The sequence below is a fragment of the Panthera onca genome, chromosome D3, assembly GCF_046562875.1.
Source record: "Panthera onca isolate mPanOnc1 chromosome D3, mPanOnc1 haplotype 2, whole genome shotgun sequence".
NCBI lineage: Eukaryota > Metazoa > Chordata > Mammalia > Carnivora > Felidae > Panthera > Panthera onca.
Genome location: NC_138350.1, coordinates 17,390,009 through 17,402,933, shown reverse-complemented (window position 1 = coordinate 17,402,933; position 12,925 = coordinate 17,390,009). Strand labels below are relative to the sequence as shown.

Below are 12,925 nucleotides of genomic sequence, written 5' to 3'. Positions count from 1 at the left end.
ATCTTCTTTCTTTTTAATGTTTATTTTGAGAGCGCGAGTGAGCGCAAGGGGAGGGGCAGAGAGAGAATCCCAGGCAGGCTCTGTGCTGTCAGTGTAGAGCCTGACATGGGGCTTGAACTCACAAACTGTGAGATCGTGACCTGAGCCAAAACCAAGAGTCAGATGTTTAACTGACTAAGCCACCCAGGCGCCCCTCACATCTTCTTTTCAAGTCCCATTTAAAAAGAAAAGTCACAAACAAATGACTACCAATGACGTCACAAAGAAAAATTTATTCAAGTCCAAAAAAAGTAGAAATCTTGAGCAACATTCTCTGAATCATAATGTATTATAACCAGAAATAATGAAATACAAAAGCACCTACCACCTGGGTAGATAGGTGGAACCCAGATGAGCCTTAGGTCAAAGAAGAAACCAAAATCACAAGAGGTTTTAAAAACAAAATACCTCCTCTTAGGACCTATCAGATATCACTAAAGCAGTGCTCAGAGAATTTGTAGCCTTACTTTTTCCTTTTTTTCCTTGTTTATCAGTATAAAGAGTTATGCTTCTAACTTAAGAAATTTTTTATAAAACAAGGAAAGTAGGAATAATTTAATAAAAATGCGTAAGTGAGAAATGCATGAAGTGAGAAAAGGGTAATTACTAATAACTAAATACTAAAGATGGATCTTTGGGGAAGGGAGAGAGGTAAGCTTTTAGCCAGCTAACCTAATCAAGAAAAATGGGGTTTGGGCAGGGGGATGGGGGAGGGATGCACAATATAGACAAGAAATAAGAATGAAATCATCCTTTAAAAGAATTACAGGGGCTCCTGGGTGGCTTAGTGGGTTGAGCGTCCGACTTCAGCTCAGGTCATGATCTCATGGTTCGTGGGTTCAAGCCCCACATGGGACTCTGCACTAGGGGTGTGGAGCCTGCCTGGAATTCTCGCTCTCTCTCTGCCTCTCCCCCTCTCAAAATAAATAAAAATAAATAAAAGAACTTTAAATTAATTTGTTCAGTCTCATACAAGTAAATTGGACAAGTGGGTAAAATGAATACTTTTCTAGACAGACAAAATTTACCAAACTCATTTAAGGAACAGAATGGTCACAACAGATCAGTTATTACAGAAGAATCAAAGAGCTACTCCAAAGAAAGGCCCGGGCCCAGACTGTTTCAGAGAGGATCAAAGAATCTTTAAGGAACAGATAATCCATTTCTTTTTTTTTCTTCTTCAGTGTTTTATTTATTTTTGAAAGAGAGCATGAGTGGGGGAGGGGCCGAGAAAGTGGGGGACAGAGGATCTGAAGGGGGTTCTGCACTGACAGTGGAAAGCCTGACGTGGGGCTCAAACTCACGAACCATAAGATCGTGACCTGAGCCAAAGTCACACGCTCAACTGACTGAGCCACCCAGGTGCCCCAGATAATTCATTTCTACTTAAGCTGTCACAAAGCATCGAGAAAGCCGAAAGCCTCCGTTCTCTCTATGAGGCAAGCAGAACAGTGATAGCGAAACCCAACAAAAGGCATTCCAGAACCTGAAGGCTAATCTCACTAATGAAATTGAAGCAAAACTCCTACATGAAATAACAAAGCCAGTCTGGCAATATATTAAGATATTCACCATGACCAGGTGGGATTTGACCAGGAATGCAAGGGTAGTTCAATGGTAAGGAATCCCTGTCATTATTCCTATTAAAAGACAAAAAAACCCATATGGTCATCTTCATGGACACTGAAAAGGCATTTGCTAAGCTTTAACTTCCATTGTTGATTTTTTAAAATTCTCAATAAAACAGGAACACAGGGGCACTTACTTAACCTGCTAAACATCTGCCCCCTGCACACCAGCATTTTGCATAATCAAAGCTTCTCATTAAAGTCAGGAATGAAGCAAGAGTGTCCATTATCACGAATATTATTTTTCATTGTTCCAGGGATAGCAGCAGACACTATTAAATAAGACAAATCAAAGTATAAAACTTCCGAAGTAGGAAGTAAAATTATCATTTGCACACAATCTAATAGCCTAACTGGAAAATCTAAGAAACCAAATTGAAAAACCGTTACAAACAATAACAGAATTCAGTAAGGGGGAGGGAGTTAATAGCCTTTATATAAATAACTTCCGTTTCAGGAAGAAAAGAGTAGCCCAAAACGGGTAACTATCCAGAAGTCAACTTTTAACGTATGTGCAAAAAGCTAGATGAGGCAGACATCAAAACGTTCCCAGGGACAAAAAAAAAAAAAAAAATCTGAGCAAACAAAGGTTTTATCATGTTCCTGGAGGGCATCAACATAAAAAAATAATTTCTTCCTAAAACATAAATTTCATGTAATCCTGGGGAAAAAACACCCAACAGGATTTTTTGCTCTCTCCTAGATAAGTTGCTCCTATAAGTTCAGACAGAAAAATAGCCCAGGAAATTCTGTGTGTGGGGGAGGTTGGGGAATGAACAGGAACAGCAGCCCCCCCCCCCCCCAAATATGAAAAGGGGGTCATCTACGTGCTACAATAGGGATGAACCTATAGGGATGAGCTTGAAAGCGTGGTGGTGCTCAGGGAAAGAAGCCAGTCACAAAAGGCCACGTGCTGTAGGATTCCCTTCTCATCAAAGTCCAGAATAGGGGACTCTGCAAAGAAGGGGAGCAGGGGATCAGAGAGTGACTGCTAATGGGGTAGGGGTTTCTTCTTGAGGTGACAAAAATGTTCTAAAATTTGCTGTGCTGATGGGTGCAAGATTCTGTAAATATGCTAAAAAAACATGAGTTGTATGCTTCAGATGGGTGCGTTTTATGGTATGTGAATCATATTTCAAAAAACATTAAAATTCTTAATGTATTATAACTATAATAATTACCATAGCATTGCACTGATGAATATGCTTAGATCCATACCTCCCGCTTTATACCATGTATTTAAAAAATTAAACCATAAGAGAACTAGAGGAAACCCTGATCTCAGCATGAGGAAGGATATTCTAAGTATGACACAAAATCCAGGGGCCATAAAAGGAAATACAGATTTCACTTCACAAAGAAAATGTCTTCATGGCAGAATCAAAGACAAATGATAAATCGGGGAAACCATATGCAATTCAAATGACAGACCGAGGTCTAATTCCGTTATATGCAAAGAGCTCCTGTAATTCAATAAGGACAAAACCTACCCAACTGAAAAAGATGGACCAAGGAGATGAATCAGTTCAAAGAGAAAACAGATGGCCCAGACATGAGAAGATATTCATCCTCATTCATGTTACATGTTAATCTAAAACTGCACTGGGATCCTATTTTTCTCTGATGAGGTGAGCAGAGCCTAGAAGTTTTGAGACTGTGCCGTGATGGGCGAGGGTGTGGGCAGACAGGCTGTCTCACACACAGTCGTCTGAATATGTTAATCAGACCACATAGTTCAAAATTACAAGTACAAATACCTTGGACCCTCGAGAAACCTATCCTGCAGTTTTGCTCACACCTTTGTGACACATACATGTGGTTGCTGATCGCTGCACTGCTTGTAATGGCAACGGGCAGGTCCAGTGTATATAGAGGACTGGCCAAATGAAACACAGTTCGCCCTTGCTCTGGAAAACTAAAGGGCCGAAGAAGGAAGAAGCTCTTTAGATGCTGACCCACAGGGCCCACTGGGAGGATGTGTGGCTATGTCCCAGGTGTGCTGGGTTGTGCAGAGAACGTCTGGAAGGACACACAGGACGACACTGGCTGCCTCTGAGAAGGGGAGTGGGCGGCCGTATGACAGGAGCGAGATGGGGACTTTTGTCTGTATACACGCCCCTTGTTCCTCTTGTATACTGGACCACATGAGTGTACTACCTTGTCTGAAGATAAACACAGAACAAGAAAGAAAAAAGAGCAGCAGCGTAAGCACAGTGATGTGTGGCAACCACTCCTGAGCTGTGGGACGGAGCCAACGGGGAGGGGGTGGGAACTGTGGGGAACAGGAGGCAGAGATCTTCAAAGAGACGAGAGCAGTTCAGTTCCAACCAACAGCTGCAGTTCAGGAACCCAGGCCTATGTTGCCAGATCCTCTGATTTTTTTTTTTTTTCCCCCAAGAGACATTAAAAATCCAGGTTATTATGCAAATCTCCCTGTTTTCAAATGTTTCCAAATACTGCAACTTTTCAAAAACCCTATGGTGGCTACAAATAATCAGAGGGTTTGTCATCCCTATCCTAGATGGCCAAGGAAGACAGACCCTTGGAGATCACCAAGTCCAGCTCCCTAATTTGACACACTGAAAAGCAAGGCCCAGAGAGGGCAAGGACCTGCCCAAGGTCACACAGCAAATCAGGCCCCAAGCTAGGATCCCATTCAGGACTATTTGCTTCCACACTGTCCTACTCTCTGCTAACAGCACAGGAAAATGGTGATTGAGACAGACGTGGTGCATCGTGGGGTCACACACAGGGGGCCGGGGTCAGAGAGGGCTCCTGGAAGGAGGTCGTACCCAGTGGGAGTCAGCCAAAGGGGGTAGGTGCTGTCGTGGGGGAGGCAGCACAGCACAGGCAAAGACCGGGAACAGGGTGAGTTCTGGGCAGGGTCACGGTGGGCGGACATGCCAGTTCGGATGGCATTCCGTCTGCGTCTGCCCCACAGAGGCTTGGGTGGGGGGAGCAGGACGTGTCTAGGAACAGGGCACGCTCTGTGGGTTCAGCGGACAGCAGAAGGGGGCAGGGGAGGGCGTGCACTCACACTTACGCAGCTCCCGGCTCTTGCTCGGGCAGGCCAGGTGCTGGCCCGGTGGGTTCTGGGTCCTCTGGAGACAGGCCAACATGGCTGAGCTGGGGGCCCGCGGCGGGGCGCACTCTGCGGCAGGGTCCCTGTGAGGAGGGAGACGAGGTGCTTGTCACTCAGGCTGCTCCGTGCGGGCCTCCCACCTCCCCGGGCTGGGGTCACTGCCAGCAGCCTCCCCACTACCCAGCAGAGCGTCAGAGACTTTCAGAGGAGACGCCCCTTCTCCCTTATCTGGCGGAGGAGGACACTGAGGCCCGGAGGCGTGAAGAGGCTCATCCGTGGCCTCACAAGAAGGAAAAGATTCCAGATCTCAGGGCGCCTGGGTGGCTCAGTCGGTTAGATGTCTGACTCTTGATTTTGGCTCAGGTCATGATTTCATGGTTTGTGGGTTCAAGCCCTGAGTTGTCTCTGTGCTGATAGCATGGAGCCTGCTTGGGATTCTCTCTCCCTCTATTTCTGCCCTGCCCACTCTCAAAAATAAACTTAAGAAAAAAAGAATCCAGGTCACGAGTGGTGGATTTCCACTGTGATGGGGCCAGAACAGAACGGTCAGACACGTCCTGGCCCTGCCCGTTGTGCGGGTCACCTCCTCCAGGGGGCCTCCCTGATGCCCCCACGCCTGGACACATCCGCACTCCCTCCCTTCCAGTGGGTTGTGTCCTCTGGCTCTCTCGTCACCACCTCTGTCCCTGCTCTTCAGCCTCGGGCTCATGGAGGGCAAAGGCCCCATGTGGTCATCTTTGGAAGCTACGTGAGGGGTACCCAGGAACTGCCAGTGTGCACGTGGGTGTTCCAGCGTTTTGGAATGTTGATCTGGGGCATTCTCCCGGCACCCCTACAGGAAGACGTCCGGGACGGCACTGCTGGGAGAAAGCGTGATCTCCCGCCCTGATCCCCACTGAGCCTGACTGAGCCCTGAGCCCAGGTCCCAAGGACCCCCTGCCTGAGCTCCCCACCCCAGACAGGAAGGGCAGGGCCGCCCAAGGCAGCTCTACCCTGCCAGGCTGGGCAGGGTCCCCCACAGGTGGCAGCTCAGATGAGGCTCCAGACAGGTCCACGTTGTGCTCACTTGCCCAGAGTCAGATGCCCAGTGTTTACAAGGAAACGTGCACTCTTATCTTCGAAAAACCCACTTGCCCAAGAACACAGAGCCTCTGAGGGGCAGGGTGAGCCTGCCCTGGAGGCCATGGAGAAAAGACAGGAGTTTTCCCTGCAAGGGCCCCTCCCTTCCTCTCTCCTCGGTAAGGAGCCAGAGCCACGGGCCCAAGCCACCCCTGATGTCCACCCACCCCGGGCACTGGATCCCCACTACCTCCTGACCCCACCCCACCCACGTCTTGAGCAGCCAAGCTGGGCCAGCTCAATCCTCTTGCCAGTTCTTTAAAAAAAAAAAAAAAAAAAAGAGAAGAAGAAAGAGGAGGGGGTGTGTGTTTAAGGGGAAGAAAGGGGAGTTATTTAATACTAAACAGGTGTCTGGAGCCCTTAAATTCTGCTGCTTTCTTCTAATAATGAAGTATTCATGAGGAAAAGCCTTTTTTCACTACTTTCTTAAGATACTAATTTCACAACAAGCTCCTTGTTACGGCGCAATTATTCCAATCTTGAATTTCCCCGAGACGGTTGCAGCCTCCTGTCTGTCCTGGCCTCTCGGTAAATGAAAGACAATCACGTAACCACCTTTCATTATGCTCTATTTTACTTTCAGCAAAGGTACCCTGAAAGAAATGATTTACTCTGAAAGGGACTTTTATTCAGTTTCAAAACCAATTTTCTCCTATTACTGTCTCAAAAAAAAAAAAAAAAAGACAAGAAAAAAAAAAGTAGGGGTGAATGGGGGAGGGGAGGCGGTTCTCCCCCTCCCCCCACCCCCAATCGCCAGCCTTAACGCAGCGACGATGCAGCGCAGTCAGAGCTGCAGTATCCACTTCCCGGCTTTGATTTCTGGTAATTTTAAAATATGCCATTACAATCAGGCAGAAATTACACAGTTTAAAAAGGGAATGAAGTGGGGCTTATTGCAGGGATGAAAGCCCTTGACTGCAGGAAGGAGGCACTGAGCCTCGGGGACTGGGGACTTGGGCCCTTCAGGATATAGCCGTGCACACACTCTGCCCCGCTCGGACACCTGGGGACACGTGGGCACGATGCCGTCACACGCTCACTACGGACATCTCCCGAGATGGGCACAGTGCTGCCCATCCTTACCAGTGGTGCCGCGCCCCTCCACGCCCCCTGGCGCCCTCATGCACAAGCAGGCTGTCCACGGTCACGCACAACGGTGTGTGCACCTGGAAGGGAAGAGCCCAGCAGCCCAGCATGGTGCCCCCTTCTCACTGCTCTGACACAGGGTTTGGGGGACAGAGGGGAGAGCCGGAGAAGGCCTGCCAGCTGCAGGTGAAAGTCCTCTCGGGGAAACCCAAGCCAGAGAGAGGCCACACCCTGCGCAGGGCCACGCAGCAGGCAGTGGCTGTGTAAGCCTCCCCCCCCTCCCCCCCCCCCCCCCCAGCAGGCAACCTGCAGGCCAGGCCAGGCAACCTGGAACCTACATACCCCTACCCCAGTGCCCACTGTGTGACCCCAGGGGAGCTACCGCCCCTCTCTTGTAAAAGAGGCTCCCTGACCCTCCCAGGTCATTATCCACCAGGGTCCAGACAATGCCCAACACTCCCCCCCGCCCCCCCGGCCCCCGCGCGCAGGTCCTTCCTCCCTCTTGCCTTTCACTGGGTGCCAGGGGCCCAAGAAGCCCAGCCCCTGTCCAGGCCCCCCCACAACTCCCCTTGGGCCACACATTACAGCATGCTTTGCAGCTGAAAGGGGCAGGCTGGGGGCTGTAGTTGTTGGGGGTGAGGGGCAGACTGCCTCATTTGGGGCCTCTCTGGACCCCATCAGCTGCCCTCCCGGTGAGGCTCTGGTTTTCAGAATGCTCTGATGGTGGACACCTAGGCGGTTCTGGGAGCCAACAGGTCACCTGCCCCAGCTCGGGGGGGGGGGGGGCGACGGAGGATCCTGCCCCCCCTCCCCTGCCACCACCGAGGGAACAGAATCCATGTTAAGGCCTCAGCTCAGTGCAACTGCCTGAATCATTTTATCCCTCACTTCTGGAGGACCGGCAGGGAGGGCCCTGCTGTCTGAGAGACCATCTTCACTTGAAGAGGAAGGGCTTTTCTCTCTGTGCCTCTAATCCCAATTCACTGCTCATTTTCCCAGGAACCCTGTGCCCTACTGCTGGGGCACGTTGTGGGTGGGAGGGGGTAGGAGCCGGCCGAGCACGATGACGAGTGGGTTACCACCAGTTCCCACATCATCCCAACCATCTATAACAGGACAAAGACCCCTCTCCTTGCCCTTCAATGTCTCTCTGGCCCCAGAATAGAGCCCAGCCTTCTTTGCCTGCACCCTCCCCCTCCACCGCCCTAGCTCTTCTAGACCTCCCTCCAGCTGGCTGCCCCACACGCCCAAACCTTTGCCTGTGCTGGCCCCTCTGCCTACAGCACCGCCACCCCAATCCATTTTAACTCAGACTCTGGCTCAGCTGTCCCCTCCTCTGGGCATCCCCCCTCACGGTCCTAGTCACGCCGAGTTGTAAGTGCCAATTTTCACGTCTGTCTCTTTCCACTGGACTGTGAGTTTCTCGGGGGCAAGGACCATGTCTTATTTGTCTCTTTCTCCTGGTGCCTGGCAAAGAGCAATCATTTAATACATAGGTGCTGAATGAAGGGCTGAATCAATGAATCCGTTGTCAGACGAAGTGACCAAGGCCCAGAGAAGTCGAGCATCCTGCACAAGGTCACACAGCAAGCTGGGGACAGGAATGGGGCAGGCGCCTAAAACACTCAGGTTCTTTGCCTTGACCCCACCTTGCCCCCTCTCTGCTTGGCATCATCCCATCTGCAGAAAGCCGGCACCTTGGAGGCCCCACCCAGACTCATGACTCCCCAAGCCAGGGACCGTCCTGGGAATGCTGCTCATTTTGAAACCCTATCTGCAAATCAGGCTGTTTATACGCCCAAGGTCTTTTGTGACTTTAATAAAAAAAGGGGGTGGGGGGAGGGAGGGAGAAAATGTCGCAAGCCTCAATGATTAGAATGCTTTGGCATCATTCCTGACGTGGGGGCTGATAAGACGTCTTATCTCAGAGGCACCCCTAGGAAAAGGTCCCCTCCACCAGATAACGCCCCCAGCTGTCGATATGCCCTTTCATGGCTGAGGATTTAGATAAAGGAAATGTGACAGGGGAGGGGAAAGAAAGGAAGGAACTTTCCAAGTCCGAGGAGGAATTGAGTCTGTGCTGCTTGCCTTGGCAGAACAATGCATAGGAGAAGGATGTCTAAAGGGTCTTTATTTTTATTAAAAGAACAGGGAATTGGGGCCTTTGGGCCTGCCTGCTTTCTGTCATCTCTCCCAGCCTGTCTGGCTGCAGGGGGCCTCGGGAAGCCCCAGCCAGTGGGAGGGGGAAGCTCACAAGTAACTATACACACATTAGTACTAATAATAGCACTTCCCATTTATCGAAGTTTCCCTCTGTGCCACACCCCACGTGCATCCTGTCCGTTATACCTCACCGCAGCTTCCTAGCAGCCTCTGGGGTGGGTGCTGTTTTAGCCCCATTTCACAGATTAGGAAATGGTCACGAAGGGAAGGAATCTGCACAAGGTCATGCAGCTTTTAGGTGTCACTCCCAACCAGAGACTGCACCCTCAGCCCCACACCATGTGGCCCCCACCCCTGGATCAATCGTGGGGGGGGGGGGGCCTCAGTCCCCAGCTTCTAGGCAGCTGGGCAGGAAGGAGCAGAGGCAAAGGCCTGCTTCTCTCCAGTGCCCAAATCCACTTTGATTCTCTTCCAGGAGGGGCTGGGATCACAGAGAGGGAGGTGAGGAGGGGAAGGAGGAGGAGGGACTCCCAGGAGGCCACTTACTCATCCCATAAACATTCACAGAGGACAGCGTGTGAGGCCTGTGTTGGGCAGAACAATACTGAGCTGAATATATTGCAGACCCTGCCTCTGTGAGAACGTTTTGAGGTGCCTGTCATCTACCCACCCATTCCCTTCCTCCCTCCCTCCCTCCCTCGTTTGTTCGTTCATTCATTCATTCATTCATTCAGGCAGCAAACACTCCCTGAGCATCTTTTGAGGGCCAGTCCAGTGCCTCGTGGGCTGTACAAAAATCGGTTAAGAATGTCCTGCTAAAGAGAACATCCAGTAAGAACGGACTTCCCACTCCCGAATCTAGCCCATTTAAAGTGAACTTTCCTGGCTTCTCCCTCTACCAGCTGCTCCTATTTCTCTAAGGTGGCAGTTGGACAGAGCTCTCCCTCATGCATCCTGCAGGTCAGCAGATAGTCCCTTGCCAGGCCGGGCTGGCCCTAAAGCAGGGCAGAATATGAGGACATGCTTGGAGAGGCTGTGACCTCATGAAGGCCATGGCCATCCACTTCCAGCCTGTGTCTTTCCCCTGCTCCTGGAGCTGCCTGCTCTGGCCTCCTTGGCTCTACTCAAGGCCAAAGACTAGCTGTGGCTTGGAGGGGAAGGTCATGCCAGGCCCTTCCCAGTGTGCGATGAGAATAGGAGTTCACAGAGGAAAGCTGTGGGTGGCACGTGCCCACACCAGGGTTCTGATCGGCTGAGTGACCTGGAGGAAGTCACCGTCCCTCCCTGACTCTCAGTTTCCCTCACTGAACCTTGATGGGGCGTAGACCAGCGGATCTTGTAGGAGGTGCTTCCAGCTTAGACATGTGGGGATGTTACGATTTAGTTTTCAAACAATCCAGTGCACTAACTGTGTGCAAGGCAACAGGGCTAGGTCTTCTGTTGGCACACGGAGGGGGGTTCTAGATGCAGCCTGTACTTGAGGGATTCAGAATCTTGAGTTGGGATAAGACAGGGAGCTGGAGAAATCCAGCAGTTCACCTGGAGCTCTGGGTGGACCGTTAGGACTCTTAGGACTCTGAGTTTCCTAACAGAGGTTGAAGGAGTTGCCCACTACTCCTCGGAGGCCCCACAAACCTCCAAGGGGGAGGAGGCAGGAGCTGCCCACAGTTCTCACCTTGATCCTTTCCCTGCCCCCGCTGCTTTACAGGAAGCCTTATTCCTCCTCACCCTGTCCTGGCCACAGAGCCTGACCCCCACCTACAGGGAAGATGTGTAGTGGAGGTGGGTGGGAGGCCCAGGGCTTGGGGAAGGGAATGAGCACTGGACTGGGAGCCTGGGAGGGTTGGAGTCAGATCTTGATTGTGTGGCCTCAAGTCACTTTATCTGTGACCGTCTCCAGCACCACAAGTCAGGCCAGCTCGAAGCCTCAGAAGCTCAGTCCTCCATAAACAGTGAGGGGCAGGAACATCGCCTGCCTCTGGCCAGGACAGAGGGGCGGAGGGACCCTTGCCCAGGAGTGCCATAGGGAATCAGGGTGCACAGCCCCTCCCCAACAACAGGAAGATCCACTGTCTGTCTCTTTCTTCCTCTTCTTGGTCTCTCTCTCCCTGTCCCTTACTCCATCTGCCTTCCCCTCCTGGCGTCTCTCTTCTTCTTTCCTGCTGTCCCTCTTTCTTGTTCTCTTCCTGACCCCACTCTCCCCTACTCCTCCCCCCCATCCCACTCTGTCTCTCTGCAGGGCAGCCAGAGTAGAAGCCCACCCCCATCCCCCCTCCTGCAGCTCCCTCCCCCATCCCTGTTCTGAGCCTGAGGCCTTCCAGGGGACCCTGTTAATAATTAAATGTTAATCTAAAAAGCAATTTGAGCTGCGGCTAGGCAGATCTGGTTAGAGATTACATTAGCATGGAGGAGGCGAGGGTAATTTTCTTTAACCCCTCTCCTGATCTCTCAAGCCCGGGAATCTTCAAGTCGCACCACCACTGCTGATTAAACTGGCGCAGGGCTTGGCTGTGGATAAGGGGTCTGTGAAAAGTGATTATTTCCCCACTGCCATTTGGGTTGCAGCACCAGAAGGGGATTTTCACTTTCTTTTTTCAAAGGTTGGGGTGGAGGGGCACTGCCCCCTTCAACAGGCCGCCTCATCTACCGCCAGGATTACTGCTGCATCCATCCCCACACCCCCACAGGGCCAGAGGTCTCTCCAAAATGCAAATCTGGCCACAAAGCATCCCTGGCTCCCTCTGTTCCCAGGACAGAGATTCCATCCTGGGAGTTGGCCTGGGAGACAACTCTCCATTCAGTCTAGGTCCAGCCCTGAGCTGGGCACTGGAGCCAGAGAGGCGGGCAGTTTTGGGCTGCCAGGAGACACCAAAAAGTGAACTGACAATCACGAATTCAGAGGGCAGGCAGCCTCAGCGGAGCCTTGTGGCGAGCGCAAGCTTCTCACCACCACACGTGCAGGCCTTTGCCCATGGAATCCCTTCTGCCTGCAAGCCCTTCCTGAGTCTCTACCTGCCCCTTGAAATTCTACTTGACTTTCAGCTGGAGCCCAGGTTCCTCAAGGGCTTCTCAGAGACACACAAGGTGCTTGATAAACGTCTGATCAATAATCAAACTAATGGGAGTTCCTTGCGTGGCTCTCTCTGATCCCTTCTCCAAGGGTATATGATACTATGACCAGTGGCCGTGCATAGTGGGCCCCTAGGAAACCATCTCCTGAAGGAAGGATGGGCAAGAAGCTGGCCCAGGGTGTTGAGGCAAAACAGGGCTCAGAAAATGACCAACTAGGACAGAGGGGGCGGTTTAGGGTGGGTGGCTCTCCCGAGCCCTTCAGCACCACGGCCAGCTCCCAGTGCGAGCGCCCCGGCGGAAAGGGGCAGGGCAGAGCCTGGGAGCACAGTGACGTCAGTCACCATGGGAACTAATCTAGATGTTATTTGCCCTGGGTGGCACTCCAACCTCTGGAGACATGACAAATTAAGCACCTACTGTGTGTGGGGTCCTGTGTGAGATGCTGAGGCAGTGACAGACCCTGACAGCGGGATGAGGGTGTCAGAAGGGCAACGACAAGGCAGACAAGGGGTAGCCATGATGGGGCCACCCTACCTAGCCTAGGGGTGTCACAATGAAAGGACAGCTCCACTGCCTCCTAAGGAGAGTGACAATATTGTTCCAGGCTTTGGAACCAGATGTCTGAGCTTTATCCCTTAACTGAACCCCAGCTTTATCCCTTAACTCTGATGCCTAGGGCAAATCCCTCTGAGAGTCAGTTTCCTCCTCTGAAAAAGGGGTTAATTTCTTACCAGGG

General features: G+C 51.5%; 1 protein-coding gene across 2 annotated transcripts in view; it reads right to left on the bottom strand.

Moving 5' to 3' along the window:
- The window catches only part of FAM222A (family with sequence similarity 222 member A), a 55,653-nt gene that overhangs the window by 20,692 nt on the left and 22,036 nt on the right, over positions 1–12,925 (bottom strand). The window contains exon 2 of one of the 2 annotated variants that reach the window (XM_078435677.2): positions 4,705–4,832. In XM_078435677.2, coding sequence (XP_078291803.1) covers positions 4,705–4,786 — 82 coding nt within the window. In that variant the 5' untranslated portion in view covers positions 4,787–4,832. The remainder of the gene's footprint in view (positions 1–4,704; positions 4,833–12,925) is intronic. The other variant, XM_078435678.2, reaches the window with a different exon arrangement.